The sequence below is a fragment of the Suncus etruscus genome, chromosome 9 (genome assembly GCF_024139225.1).
Source record: "Suncus etruscus isolate mSunEtr1 chromosome 9, mSunEtr1.pri.cur, whole genome shotgun sequence".
In the NCBI taxonomy this organism is placed as follows: Eukaryota; Metazoa; Chordata; class Mammalia; order Eulipotyphla; family Soricidae; genus Suncus; species Suncus etruscus.
This window is the reverse complement of record NC_064856.1, coordinates 100,243,493-100,259,194: the sequence shown is the minus strand read 5'-3', so window position 1 is coordinate 100,259,194 and position 15,702 is coordinate 100,243,493. Positions and strand designations below refer to the sequence as shown.

The 15,702-nt window shown below is 32.9% G+C and overlaps 1 protein-coding gene across 1 annotated transcript; it reads left to right on the top strand.

Annotated features, from left to right (window-relative positions):
• The first annotated feature begins 7,532 nt into the window (after positions 1-7,532).
• Positions 7,533-8,483, top strand: LOC126018701 (olfactory receptor 5M10-like). Its single transcript, XM_049780798.1, has one exon. The coding sequence runs from the start codon at positions 7,536-7,538 to the stop codon at positions 8,481-8,483; it is 948 nt and encodes a 315-aa protein (XP_049636755.1). The 5' UTR covers positions 7,533-7,535.
• The last annotated feature ends 7,219 nt before the right edge of the window (positions 8,484-15,702 follow it).

Here is a 15,702-nt window from a genome sequence, read left to right as displayed (position 1 = left end):
TCCGTTTAAATGTCACTTGCTCCATGGGTTTATATGTTTGTTAATAAGCATATATTGTATTTTAACTTCCTGTTCATAGATACAAAACCTAGGGGAAAGATAGTACAGAGAAAGATTGAAGGGCAGGAGAGGTGACTTTGTTTTCTTTCTCGGATGCCCCATAATTGGATGGTGGTGTGTACAAGTGACAGAAGCATAGTGATGAGGACTTCTCTCAGTCAGAGTAGGTGCAGAGGAATGAATTGGGTACAAGACATTGCTACTTTACTAAGTCTTTTTAGAGGTCCAGAGGTTTGAGTTGCTGAAGTTGGGAAATAAGCTAAACCTCAGAAAGAACAGTGAGAACAAACTTTAGGGTAAATATTAGGGAGATTCTCATACTAAGAACACCATTTATCACAGAAGCTAAAAAGATAATTTTTTATTGTGTTGGAAGATAAATGTTATAACTATATTCTTCGTAATTGTTAGCAGTTTAAACTGAAAGAGTGAAGGAAAGATCAACTCCATGTCTCTAAAACATTAGCTTCAAGCAGCAACTTGATTAGGGTAAATTAAAAGTTTTCAATTGGATTGGCTAGAATATTTTCTAACAAAGATAATTTCCCAGTAGAATTGTTTGTTCCTGACAGATGTGAACACAAAATGGTTTGAACTAGTTAGATCTGGGTAATCTATAGTTCTAGATAAAAAAAACTTCATTGTTATGGTATTCTCTTTCATTCATCTCTAGAGACACTATATCTGACATGCATATGATTTTTTACTTATTGGGCTTTTTGTCCCTTATATTAATTATTTCTCTAGAGAGGTCTTCATATTTTGGTATCTTAATTTTGATTCCCTCAGAGAGAATAGTAGAGTAATCAGTGACTTATATCTGTGCTTCCAATTCTATAGATACAGCTACTTCCACCTAGCACTTAGTCAAAAGAATTCAATAATAACTACAATATAATATTTTCTAGAGAATTGTCAGCATCTGAGAAATAAAGCTTCTTTTAAATATCTACCTTCTTATATTATGTCATCCCAGTATGACATCACAGATATTTTAAATTTAAGAGTTAGTTCAATTGAAGGTATAGAATAGTAGAAAAAAGACTATTGCAACTAATATCTGGAACTGAAGTATTCAATAATCACAATTTCAAAAAGTCATATATAGAGAGAGGATGAAGCAATAGTACAGCATGTTAGCCCTTGTCTTGTACATAACCTATCTGTGTTTGATACTCCATACCCCACAAAAATCTCCTAGTGATGACACAATTCAAAAATTTTAAATGTCAATGATGGGAGAAAATATTATTATATCATAGTTGAATTATCTGGAGGTATAGTGCTATATTCTTTTGATAACAAGTTGAGTGGTCTTTTTAAAATCATTTTAATAGAAATGTTATATTTCTATATTCGGTATCTTCTATATTATATAAAATAAATATAACATATGGCAAGAGTATTCAGTGTAAAACAAAATTTAATTCAAACAAATACTATGAAGTTTTCTATGCTCAGAGATCTTCTGAATATTATGGAATATTATAAATTATATTATTATTGTTATTCAAAATATTATTTTACATAAACACTTAAACTAGACCTACTTTTGAGAAAATTGCACTATTTGCAATTTAAAGATTATTTCCTGAAATAATTCCTGTGTGTGTATGTGTGTGTGAGTGTGTGTACTGATAGTAAAAGTTGAGTCATAAATGATCAGAAATGGTTCACTCTTATCACATCAAGTGCAGTTCATTGTAATTAACTTGATAAAGCTAAGTTCTTGCATACACACTGCTCATTTAATTAAAAATTTCTAATGTAGGCAGTAATGTTATTCATACCATAGAAAGGATGCTACTTTGTGTTAAATTTATGAGTAGAGATACTCAAATTGTTAGAACCTCCCTTTAGCACTCAGAATGAAAAGTTTTATTTACTAAGCCTATATATATATATATATAAATATATATATATTTATATTTATATAAATTTTTCCCTTTTTTGATATTGGGAATTGAACCCAAGGCCATACATATAGTTAAATATAGTTATATTTGATATATATATAAAGATATAAAGCATGTGTTGAGCTATATCATCAGGTCCCCTGTAATTCCTCTAAAATTCTTTTTTTTTTTTTTATAAAACTGAAGTCAGAAACTTCTTGGTATTTATGTGAGAATTATAAATGAATTAATTTAAACTGTTCTTCAGAGTCTAATTTCAGAAATGAATATCAGGAAAATTTAGAACACAGACTTGTAGCACATTTTGATTAAATTTAACAAATGCAGCAATTTTTATTTTTTTATATTTTCTCAATTTGAAATTTTTTTACTTTACAATCACATTACCTAATATAAATATCACCAGCTTCGCTTATGCAGATATTCAGTGCATCTGATGTCAAAGAAAGTACAATTTATGTGATAAACTAGATAGAAAGGTAATTGTTAACATCTAGCTAAGCTAAAAGTCTCTGGGTTCCTTATCTATAGAGAAAACACTAATGATTTCCCTTCACAAAATTTATTCTCTATATAAAACTTTTCTTTTAATTTCTTCTTTCTTCTCTAAAACTCCTTCTTTCCCCTCCCATCTAATCTTCTACCTAAACTTTCCTCTACCACGGGTCCTCAAACTTTTTAAACAGGGGGCCAGTTCACTGTCCTTCAGAGGAGCAGATTATAGTAAAAACAAAAATTATGAACTAATTTATATGCACACTGCATATATCTTATTTAGAAGTGAAGAAACAAAATGGGAATAAATACAATATGTGGCCCGCGGGCTATAGTTTGAAGACCCCTGCTAGGCTATATGATATGGGGAAATAATAAAGAAAATATGGAGACAACTAGAGAACTTTCTGTATTTAATCCTTAACATTACTGTACCCCATTCCCCAAATTCTATTGTAGAACTGATTTGAGGAAGACCTCAGCTTTTTCAATCTTTAAGCTTTGGTTTGTATTAATCCAAAATATTAAAAAAAAACACACCTTACTTGTGATTTTTGTTTTATTTTTTAAATAAAATACTTCAGTATTAACTTTCATAAGTATGCTTATCTTTTCTTTTTTCTTTTTTTTTTTTTTTTTTTGGTTTTTTCGGGCCACACCCGTTTGATGCTCAGGGGTTACTCCTGGCTAAGCACTCAGAAATCGCCCCTGGCTTGGGGGGACCATATGGGACGCTGGGGGATCAAACCTTGGTCCTTCCTTGGCTAGCACTTGCAAGGCAGACATCTTACCTCTAGCGCCACCTCACCGGCCCCAAGTATGCTCATCTGTTTGAATCAGAGAGAAGTAAAATGAATACTTTTGAATTATATTTAAGCTATTAAGTCTTTTTTTTGAGGGGGTACACCCTCAAAAACCCCTTCTGGCAGGCTCAGGAGACCATATGGGATGCCAGGGATCAAACCTGGGTTGACTGTGTGCAAGGTAAATGCCCTAGCCATTGTGCTATTGCTTTGGCCCCAAAGCTATTAAGACTTAAAAATTATAATTTAGATAACATGGTTATGATAGCTAAATGTGTGCAGCTTTTAAACTCATTAGAGTTAATGAACACAGTTTGTGAGACTTATCAGGCACTCCACCATTCTAATTGTGTTATTTTTATTCCATCTCTTCATTGTTCCCCTCACTTCCTCATCCTACAATTTAGTAATCTGTTTTGTAATGTGAAGTCATCTTTTTGATACTATCTGTTTCCTTGTTTCAAAATAGGACATCCAGAAATTTTTCTTCTCCCATGACGTATTGTTTTTAATAAGATGCTCTCTGGAGGGCCCGGAGAGATAGCACAGCGGTGTTTGCCTTGCAAGCAGCCGATCCAGGACCAAACGTAGTTGGTTCGAATCCCGGTGTCCCATATGGTCCCCCGTGCCTGTCAGGAGCTATTTCTGAGCAGACAGCCAGGAGTAACCCCTGAGCATTGCCGGGTGTGGCCCAAAAAACAAAAACAAAAACAAACAAACAAACAAAAAAAGATGCTCTCTGGTGCTGGGTCCCTGATCAGCAGTTTACTGAAACGTAAAAATTAAAGATTAATCTAGACATACAGTCTGTATAAAAAGAAGGCTAGTGATTTGCACTAGATCAAGGGGTGAGGCACAACTGCATCTTGTGTGTAGAATAATAAAAAAAAAATGAAATAAATAAAGTCCAAGTGTTGGGTGAGGCCGCCCAAGTACCATGTTTCTAATACCTTAGGCTGATGGGTCTGACCAAGCAGGATAGTGGTGGAAAAATAATACACAGCAGTCAGCAAAGATACTCATTGGAGTCAGCTCGCTTTATTTCTCACAGCTTTTCTCTGCCATGAGTCTCTCTGCCATGAGCTCATTTTTTGTCAAGCTCTCTCTGTGCTCCATATCCCATCTCTTCCCCTCATGAGCTCTCTCCCCAGCCACCAGCAGACTCCTTTCTTTATATGTGGAAATCCACCTACCATGGTGGGGGAAGATCCTTGTAATCCAGGTGTGTGTTTACATAACATAAGAAGGGGTTAGGAAAAAATAGAAGTTAGGGGAAGGGTTCACCTTATACTTGTAAATGGCTTTTATTGTTTATAATTTCTCATTCCAAAGAAGCAGTTCTGTATTGTAATCAGGACAGAGCATTTAGCAGAAACCTGAGGATGATTAATAGAGTATCCTATTTGGCCAAAATGCTTCTGTGGAGAATCTCCTCTACTAGCTCAATGATTTGGTCTAGTCCAAAAGTAACTGCTGTAAATAATGAGGTAACTCAGAAACTGTCCAGACAGAGAAAGAGCCTAAATTGTCTCAGAGGAGAGACTTCCTGACCATTATATTTAATAAACAAAGCATTTCCCCTCATTCCCACCACATATACCATTCGCTATAGAATAAAGGTTTTATGTGATTGGGGTATATAGATATATTATAGATGATCAACCTGATTTCATACTCCATAATCTTCTGTAACGTATTATCTTTTTTTTTTTTGAGTACAACACTTCTTTCCACCCACATGATATATGGTTCTCTTAAACCTCCTGAAGCTTACATAACCTCACAGGTCAGACCAGATTACCTGTGTGTTATATAAAATATTAGTTATAGAGTCCTTGATGGTAGTGGATGTTGGAGTTGGATGGATGGTGCCTGCAGGCCCGTTAGGCAAGCAGGTCTGAGGATATCAGGATAAAAGCGAGGAAATGACCCACAGCAGTCAAATTTCTGGAGACATGAAGCTTTATTGTAAGGCCTTAATTACTATGTGTGACTTCTAAGCTAAACAGCCTCTGCATACATGCTGTCTCTTATCTGTCACCCTCCACTGCATCTTCTTCCAGCTTCTCCTGTTGCTGAATCTCTGTTATTTCACCCCCTCCCAGGCAACCCCTTAAATTACCAATCAGAACCCTCTCAGCTATTGTGAAGCTGCTGGGCAGATGTTGTTTTTGTTTTGTTTTTTAATTTTTTTGGCGGTGGAGACTATTGCAAACTATATAACACTTTAATCCAGTGTATGTGTGCTCTCATACTCAAATTCTACTGCACTAAGTCGCATAATTTAAACTTTTTTCTAAGGCCATATAGTTTTCTATTATATATAGATGCTATAATTTCTTTATCCATTTAGCCTATCTGATGGATATTGAGTTTTTTACATACTCCGTCTATTATATACAAGGCTGTATTGAATATAAGTGTATATATATATATATATATATAAATATATATAAATGTGTTTGTGTTTTGGAAGGATTCCAAGAAGTAGGATTGCTAAATATATAGATGCTATATTTTTATTTTTTAAAAAAATTCCCATAATGTTTCTGAATAAGTAAGGTTGATGAAATTTTGACTCAGATTATTATGACTGATATTAACTTTTAGTGTCATCAATTTTATTTATGATCATGGAGTTCTGAACAGTCATTGATTCCTAGAATGTTGATAACTCATGGGAAAAAGATACTGATTAAATTCATAATGGCTAACTACAACAGAAACTCTATCTCTCATCATATCTGAAACTTATTATTTACCTTGATTATGTAGTACTTCTGAAATTTTTCATTGATTTCACTTTCCTAATTTTCAACTTTCTTGAGTGAACTTAATACAATATTCATAGAGACATAGTAAATTTCATTTTAATGTCTAAATATATAAAATTTAAATCACACATTTTTCTCTCTCCATAACGTTTACATGATGGCCAATTTTTCTGTGTTAATGATGTCACACTTTCATTTCCTAGTAGGTTATGTAGACACTAAATAGATATGACAGCCTCAGAGAAAATTTGAGGACCTCAAAGCACCAAATTAAGATTAATCCCTGGAGGAACAAACATAATTTTAATTAGTTGTTGAAATTATCTTAAAAATACATCCGGGAATATACCACATCATACATTTTATATAAGTAGTTATTGATTTTTTTTCCAAAATGTGATGAGTACGTTTTTACAGGTAGGTTATTTTTTACATTCATTTACTTATATTTGAAAATAAGTTTGGTCCTCTACATGGAGCATAGTGTACTACAAATGTTTTATAACATTTCATTCAAAATCGCAGATATTTTCAGTTTTTTCTAATGCTAATATTTCATGGAATTAATAAAAATCAATTTTCACATTAATGCTTCCAAAATATGTGTATGCTATTAAATAAAGACAGGTTTATGGAACACTTTTTAATCACAATTATTTATTATATGTTGTTTTTACAATGAAATGAATAAACATGATTCTAGCTAACAGTTAAGGGACACTGACATTTATTTGCTTCCATTAACAATGATTTTTTTTATGCAATTGCTAGTTGCAGAAAAATATGAGAACAACAAGTCCATACATACATTTTCCTACTAAGTATCTATAAAATACATAATTCAAACATAAGTATTTTAATGAAATGCCAGTTGAATGCAAGCAACATATATTAATCTATATAGCATGTGATTTTAAGTGATATTGTGGCATATCTGTTTCACATCATATAAGGGGGTTAATTACTATTAATTCTTTATCTCCTAACTAATCAAGAGATGAATGATTTAATTAAATGTATTATGATAAATTAATCCAAACAACTGCAGAATTTGGGTAAATGTGCTGCCCTGAACATGTTTCTTTTTTATTTTCTATTTAAAACATTATGATATTGAGCTGTAGGGATCTAGATAAAATACTTTTTAATTTACTGATCAGAATGATACCAGTGCACCTTTTCATAGATGTGTGATTTTCAATGTTGTGACTTTTGAAACAATTTTAATTATCAAATAAGATATAACTACTTACTCAAAGATATGTATGTAAGTGTATATGTGTGTATGTGCTTAAATAGAAGTATTATTCAAAGAAGAAAAATAGTAACATCACAGAAATATTTCCATGTACTTGCTGGAATGAGACATGGACACAGGGATGTGAAGATATTTGTTTGATAAAATGGACCAAATAGATACTCATCCTGGATCAGGCAGAACTCAATTTCTTTGTCACTTTCTGTTTCAAAAGGTAGAGAATAAGAAAATGTCTTCTGTAAATGTCACTGTCATGACAGAATTTATCCTTTTGGGACTCACAGATGACCCACTGTTAGAGAAGATCCTATTTGGGGTGTTTCTGGTTATCTACCTGGTTACTCTGACAGGAAATCTCTGCATGATTGTGCTCATCAGGACCAATTCCCACCTCCAAACCCCCATGTACTTCTTCCTGAGTCACCTCTCCTTTGTAGATATTTGCTACTCTTCTAATGTGAGCCCCAACATGTTGTATGATTTCCTCTCTGACCTGAAGACCATCTCCTATGCAGGCTGCTTCACCCAGTGTCTGCTGTTCATTGCCCTGGTGATCACTGAATTTTACATCCTTGCATCTATGGCACTGGATCGCTATGTAGCCATTTGCAGCCCTTTGCATTATACTACCAGGATGTCCAAGAACATCTGTATGTCTCTTGTCATGGTCACTTATGTCTATGGTTTCCTGAATGGACTGTCACAGACACTGCTGACTTTTCACTTGTCCTTCTGTGGTCCTTTGGAGATCAACCATTTCTACTGTGCTGACCCTCCTCTCATTATGTTGGCCTGCTCTGACCCTTCTGTTAAAAAGATGGCAATGTTTGTAGTCGCAGGTTTTACCCTCTCCAGCTCTCTCTTCATCATTCTCCTGTCTTACCTTTTCATTATTTCAGCCATCCTGAGGATGCGCTCAGCTGAAGGAAGGCGCAAAGCCTTTTCTACCTGTGGTTCCCACTTGACTACTGTTGTTGCATTCTATGGGACCCTCTTCTGCATGTACTTAAGGCCCCCTTCTGAGAAATCTGTGGAGGAATCTAAAATCTTTGCAGTTTTTTATACATTTTTAAGTCCCATGCTGAACCCATTGATCTACAGTCTAAGAAACAAAGATGTGATCCGTGCGTTAAGGCAGCTGATTAAGGGAAACCTCTCTCAAAAAATTGAAGCTTAGGCTTCTGATTACCTGAATTGACTGTGATAAGACAGTGATTAGATTGTAAAAATGAGTCGCATAACTTTCATATTTGAGACATTACTGTTGCTTATCATTTCCTTTTTATGATCACTATCATTTTAGCATGTTTTTTTTTCTTGACGTAACAAAATTTTCTTTTCCTCAGGGAAGGTATTTGTTTCTATTGTGTTACATCTCCTTGTGATACTATTCAAATTGATATAATTATTTGGAAAAAAAAGTATAGTTGATTCATTGTATGGATACTCTACATCTTTCCCCACTAATAGTATTTTCATTTTATTTCCAAATCCTATAACTTACTGTCTTTTAGAAATAAAACAAACTCAGTCTTGAAAAAAATTTTTTATTAAATTTTGTAAATCTGTGTTTAAGTTACAAGATTATAATAGTATTAATGTTTGTGGTTTTGTTGTATAAATGTAAATGCACTTTATCTCTACTAAAATGCTCCAAACCCTCACATTTGTTTATCTTTTTTTTTTACTAGTTCTGGTAAAAATTATCCACAGTTTTTAGATGCACAGTGTTTTCTTTATATTCAGTTGATAATTTTCTTAATTTTTTCTATTGTTTAAGAGTATTAGTAAAGTAAAAAATGCTTTCGAGAATATATAGTGTATAAGTCAACATGCAGGGCAGGCAAGGTGGCACTAGAGGTAAGGTGACTGCCTTGCAAGTGCTAGCCAAGGAAGGACCGTGGTTGGATCCCCGGCGTCCCATATGGTCCCCCCAAGCCAGGGGCAATTTCTGAGCACTTAGCCAGGAGTAAACCCTGAGCATCAAACGGGTGTGGCTTGAAAAACCAAAAAAAAAAAAAAAAAGTCAACATGCATAAAATAAATGTATGTATGTAGTACTTGGATAGAGTTTAACCCTTCATTTCATTTTACTATTGAGTTTAATCCCTTGATGAATAACGAGACACTGTTATCTTCATTTATATTATTTTAACTCACACACAAAAAAGTTAACTGTCTCCTCAAAATTATTCAGGTAAGGCAAATCTTTTGATTCCAAATTCTCTTTCCATTTTGCACTCTAATGGTTAAACTGAACCCACCCAATGTTCAATTTGGGAACTAATGTGCTAGCGTGTTTAAAAGTGATGTAAAATCATGGTGGTTGTAATAGTTTGTGCTATAAGTATTTTAAGTTCCTTTAAATTTCAAGTTAACATGATCCTTTGTATCTAGTATAATTGTCTTACTATTCAGTGTAAAGCAGAGTGAATATATATATATTTAGACTATATTATTAGAAATTTTCAAAGTTATAAAGGCACAATGTTCATTCAGTCTAAATCTGTAAATCCAATACAAAATAGCAATTTTGAATGGCATTTCAACTTCTACTTTCCGTTCTTTTAAAAATATTTATTTTAGTATTTTAGTTAATTTTGTATACCTATATACTTTATAAACTATAATTGTTGTCAAATGCCAGAAAAAAATAGAATACTTTCACATGATAATATATTTGCATCATAAAATATTGTTGAATATATTGTTGAATAATATTGTTGAAGAGCATTTCTAATAAAATATTTAATAAGTAAGTCAAAGTTAAACTAAAAAAAGAATGACTTGAATTAAAAATACCCTGAGAAACAAATAGAGATGAAAAAAATTTACTCATATCTTCTACCTGAACATGATCCCAGTAGTTTGGTATTTTTCTGCCTTTCGCGTGCTCCAAGCTATTATATTGATGGTAATGTTACTTCTCATTTTACAGTTTCATTTGTATGTCTAAAGAATTTAATCTTTTTTTTACTTCCCCTAAAGAATTTAGTCTTTTGATACAGTCCTTTCAAATAGTTCTAATATTTCTTTTAATATATTCCTAAAAGTGTTATTGCTGAATTAAGTGTTTGTACATTTTTAACACTTTTGCAAAATTTTTATTTCCTTTCTTTTCTTTTTTTTTTTCCCACAGCACACCAAACTGTTTTTTGGGCTTACTCCTAATTCTGTTCTGAGGGCTCTTCCTGACATTACTAAAGAGACCTAATATGGCTATGGGTATCAAATAAGGGTCAACTATGTTCAAGACAAGCACCTTAAGCCTTAAACTATCTTTTTTGTCTTGTGCTAAATTTTTATTGGGCAAGTTTATCTTTAGAGTGTTTCTCACAATTTAGATATATTTAAAGTAATGCCTAGAGGTCAGAGAGATAACACGAAGTTCTAAGTCCCTTTACTTGCACTTTGGTGACCCTCGTTGTTATTCTGGCATCACATAAAGTCTCTGGATATGCCAAGAGTAATATTTGAGTACAGTGTCAGTAGTAAGCTCTGAGCACCATGGGGTGTGTGCCACCCTCTTCTGAAAAAAGAACAAAAAGTCATATTTGTGAGTAAAATTGTCACTATGATTTTATTAATATAACTATTATTACATACAATTCCATTCTGATTATTGATATTTTGTCTTATTGAATGTTTTTTAGCAAAGATTTTTTTCTATGAAGTATATTTGAGATATATTGAGAGCCCAGCTTTGCTTCTATCTCTCTCTGCTGGAAAGCTCATATGCTTCTCTCTCTCTCCACTCTCTCCCTCTCTCTCTTTTCTCTTCTTCTTCTTCTTCTTCTTCTTCTTCTTCTTCTTCTTCTTCTTCTTCTTCTTCTTCTTCTTCTTCTTCTCTTCTTCTTCTTCTTCTTCTTCTTCTTCTTCTTCTTCTTCTCCTCCTCCTCTTCCTCCTCCTCCTCCTCCTTCTTCTTCTTCTTCTTCCTCCTCTACCTCCTTCTCCTTCTCCTCCTCCTCTCTCTCTTCTCTTTCACTTTCTCTCTCTCTTCACGTGCCTCTCTGTCTCTCTCCCCCAAAGAAAAAAAAGAGATTTGTTTATGATTGATTGATTGTGGTTTTTGGGGCCACACTGGTGAAGCTCAGGGGTTACTCCTGGCTATGTGCTCAAAAATCGCTCCTGGCTCAGAGGACCAGATGGGACACAGGGAATCGGACTTAGGTCTGTCCTGGGTCAGTCTCATGCAAGGCAAATGCCCCCCCTGCCCAGAGAAACAAATCATTTTGATATTTTTTTCTTCCATTATTTCAGATTATTCTTCACATAAAAATATTTAAATTTTAATGTAGAATAGCTGAATTTATTTTTTCTTTTATAATTTTTCTCAATTAGGCCAAAATAAACAGTATCTTTATGTTATTTTAATACAGAAAGTATCTAAATTATTCTGTTACAATTTTGTTGTGATCTCCTATTTCCTTCTATTATTTATAAAATAGGAGCTTATAGTTCACTGAATTGTGATGTGAACTTCATTACTCATTGTTTCCAGTTCTAGCTAATTTCTTTGATAGCTTTTATCAACTTATACAGACATTTTAATGATAATTCCTTAAATAATGTAGATTAAAATGTTTTAGTTTCTTTAGAGGAATTTTATTTTCAGATAAATTTTGAAGAATATGAAGCAGATACTTCTAGCTATTTATTCTCTTTAGTCCATAAAACATGTATACACTAAAACAATCGATACAGTATATTCTTGGAAATTTATAAAATGAAATGTTCTACGTTCATACAAGACACTGAAAATATTTGGAAATCACAGACATTACTTTAAAATTTTGGTAGTATTACAGCTTATCTTCCTATGCAGTGCCAGAAATGGAGGCAACAGAGAGAAATTTTAGATGGCAAATTACTAGAAACTTATTTTTCTTTTCTTTTTTTTTCATAAAAATAGAGAAGTATGCAGCTGAAAAGATTGTGCAGAGGGTACAATGTCCCCTTTTCCCTCCTTTTCTTGCCTCCCAGCCAACTTGCCTATATGACAAGCATTTTTTTCTTTTTTTTTTAAACACTGTGATTTGCAATACTGTTACTTAAAGCAGTGTTTTTCTTTGATTTTGTTTTTGTTTTGCTTTTTTTTTTTTGGGGTCACACCTGGCAGCACTCAGGGGTTTCCCCTGGCTCTACACTCAGAAATCGCCCCTAGCAGGCTCAGGAGACTATATGGGATGCCGGGATTGGAACCACCGACCTTCTGCATACATGGCAAATGCCTTACCTCCATGCTATCTCTCCGGCCCCTAAGGCAGTGTTTTTCAACCTTTTTTGTGCAAAGGTACACTTTTTTCATGAAAAAAATCATGAGGTACACCACCATTAGAAAATGTGCCTATATTGACTATACATAAAGTAATTCTCTTGAATAGGAATCAAATAAACACAAAGAAATTATTTTATAATTTTTTATTTTATAATTATTTATTATTTAATAATAAAGTATTTTATAATGATTGGTCTATTTGTGAGCCAAAGCCACCTGTTACAAATGAAATTGGAATTTTTCCAGCGGCACACCAGAAAATATCTCATAGCATACTAGTGTCAAAGAGCAGTGGTAGAAAAATGCTGACTTAAAGGGTAAGTACTCAATCTGGGTTTGATCCTTGGCACTGAATAAGGTACTTTGAGCACTACTTGGAATTATCCCTAAGCACAGAGCCAGAATTGCCACTCAAACAGAGCATAAAAAACAAGCAAACAAATAGAGATGTGTTGATAGCTTATAAATGAAGAAAAATCATGAAACCATATACATTAGTCTTATAGATTAATAACACTTTTGGTGGTTTGAGCCATACCCAGCAATGAACAGCGCTATCATCTGACTGTATGTTCAGAGACCACTCCTGGCCACGCTCCGGTTCCATAGAGAGTATCAGGAATTGAAATTGGGTCAGCTATGAACAAGGAAAGCAACATACTCGAATACTATCTTGATAGCCATGATTTACTAACACTTTCAGAAAATTTATTTTTGCATCACACCAGTGTGTAATACGGCATTATTTTTTATGCATTTTTAAGCGCATAACTGTATCTCCTCTGTATTTACCTTTGCGAGCAACTTTTCTCTCAAAAAAAATTGCTCAGATATACTGCAAAATTAAAACATTTAGTAAATATCCAAATGGATTTAAATAAAATATTTTTTTATTTTTCCAAATAATAAAAAAGAAATACATTTGAGCATTGTAACATTGGAGTCAAGATAATAAAGTTACTTAAACTTGACGCTCCTATCATTAAAATATAAGTTGAATCATAATATTTTGGCAAATAACTTATATCAGATAGGTAAAATTTAAACATTTAAGGTTAAGAGATTAGTTGGGGTCTTAAAACTTCATGTTAAAGATCACATGTCTAAAATAATGTAAGCACAAGTTAAAATTAATGAGTAAAATGTTAATAGGTAAAATGATTACATAACCATCTATATATGATTGCATGAAAAAATAAACCATTACATTTGTGGTGTCATACATTCACTTTCCTAAATTTTTAAAAAAAATATATATATTAAAGAGTTTTACAAATTTTTAAATATTACTCTAATTTTTTTGGTTAGTTCACATCCAACAGTGCTTAGGCCTTGGTCCTTACTCTTGTGTTTAGAGGTTATACCTGATGATTGTTTAGGGAATCAGTTGTAATGACCAGAATTAAACTGGAATTGACCATATTCAAGGCAAATGCCCTCAACCCTGATCTATTACCCAACTATTTTAGTTTTAAGATAGTATTGAAAGCCTGGTAAGAAACTTGAGTGAAGATTTTCACTGTACTATGTTTCGTAATTGAAAATGGAAAATAGATGACACATTAGTACTGTCAGTCTTTGCTTCACATAGCATCCTATTAATTAAAATGTGCTGATTTGAGAATATGTTCTTATTTGAATGGATCTTAGACTTCACAGCATTGTCTAAAATGAGGACTGCTTGCCCTTAGTCACTTAGGCATTAACATATACAAACAGAAACTATTTGTAAACAACTAGAACTCCTGTAAAGATGTGCTGAATTTGCCCATAAATAGAACTTGGAATCTCATATAACTGGTTGTTTGCATTAGAATAGCATATAAACAGATGTAAAATGAAGATGATCCAACAGGACAATAGGATAAATCCTTATAATTAGATTTTTGCTTGTTTTTTGGACACATTCTGAGGTGCTTACGGCTTATTAATTTCTGGTGAACTCCTGGGGCCATATGAGTTGCCAGAGAATTGAGCACATTTCAGCTTCATGCAAGAAAAAGGACTACCTATTGTACTATCTCTGCCTCCCAAAGCTTTAATGAAAAAATAAGTATAGAATGGTGTATACTTTATTATAACTATAAAACACTTAGATTAAGAGAAATAAAATTCATTTAAACATGTTCTTTCTATTATGTACCAGTTTTTCCAGATAAATCATGGTTTTATATACAAGAGCACAAGTGAGCAAATAACTGCTTTTAGTTGATCTATACTCAATTGCTTATTAAATTAAATTATTTATTAATGCTAGAATATAAGGTAGGAAAATGGGGGTTAAACTCATTTTATAACAGGATTGAATTTATGATTCAGGTTCCTATTTAATTTTCTCCCTAGAAAAGCTTTTAATTAATTGAAAAATTTTTTAATCAAATTACCATGAGATACAGAGTTAAAAGTTGTTGATAGTTGAATTTCAGTCATACAATGTTCCAGCATCCATCCCTTCACAGAATTCATTTTCATTCCATCAATGTCACCTGTTTCTCTCCCTCCATGTTCCCCTCATTCAGCTTGCCTCTATGACAGACACTTTTCCTTTTTCTTTTTCAGCACTGTTGGTTGCAATATTGTTACCTAAATGGTATCATGCATATTACTTTGCCTCCTTTCAGCACCCAATGATTTTCAGTTATTGACCATGGATTACTTCCTACTACTATTACTATCATAGAGGGCCATTTCCTGACCTAAAATCCCTCTCTTTCTAGAAATTATAAATTTACATATTTTTGTTAAGAGTGCTATGATTAGGGTATTCAATATCAAGCAATTAAATTATTTTATTTAGAAGTCTGTTTTCAAGAGAAATTTTCTATAATAGGACTTTTCAAAATTGACAATTGTTATTGATTTTATAGGATAAACTATAATTAAAAACCAGTGAAACATAATAAAATTAACAATATATTCTATCAGTTTCTGTGTTGAGTTTATATATTTTATGTTCATATAAATACAACAAAAAACTCCAATTTTCTAGGAGAATTGGGTACCCAGTAAATGGTGATTATTTTGAACATTGCTATATTTGAAAAGAATAAAATTTAAGAATATGATAGACCAAAATGATGAAAGGCCATTTTATTATATAAATGTCCAAACATAGTA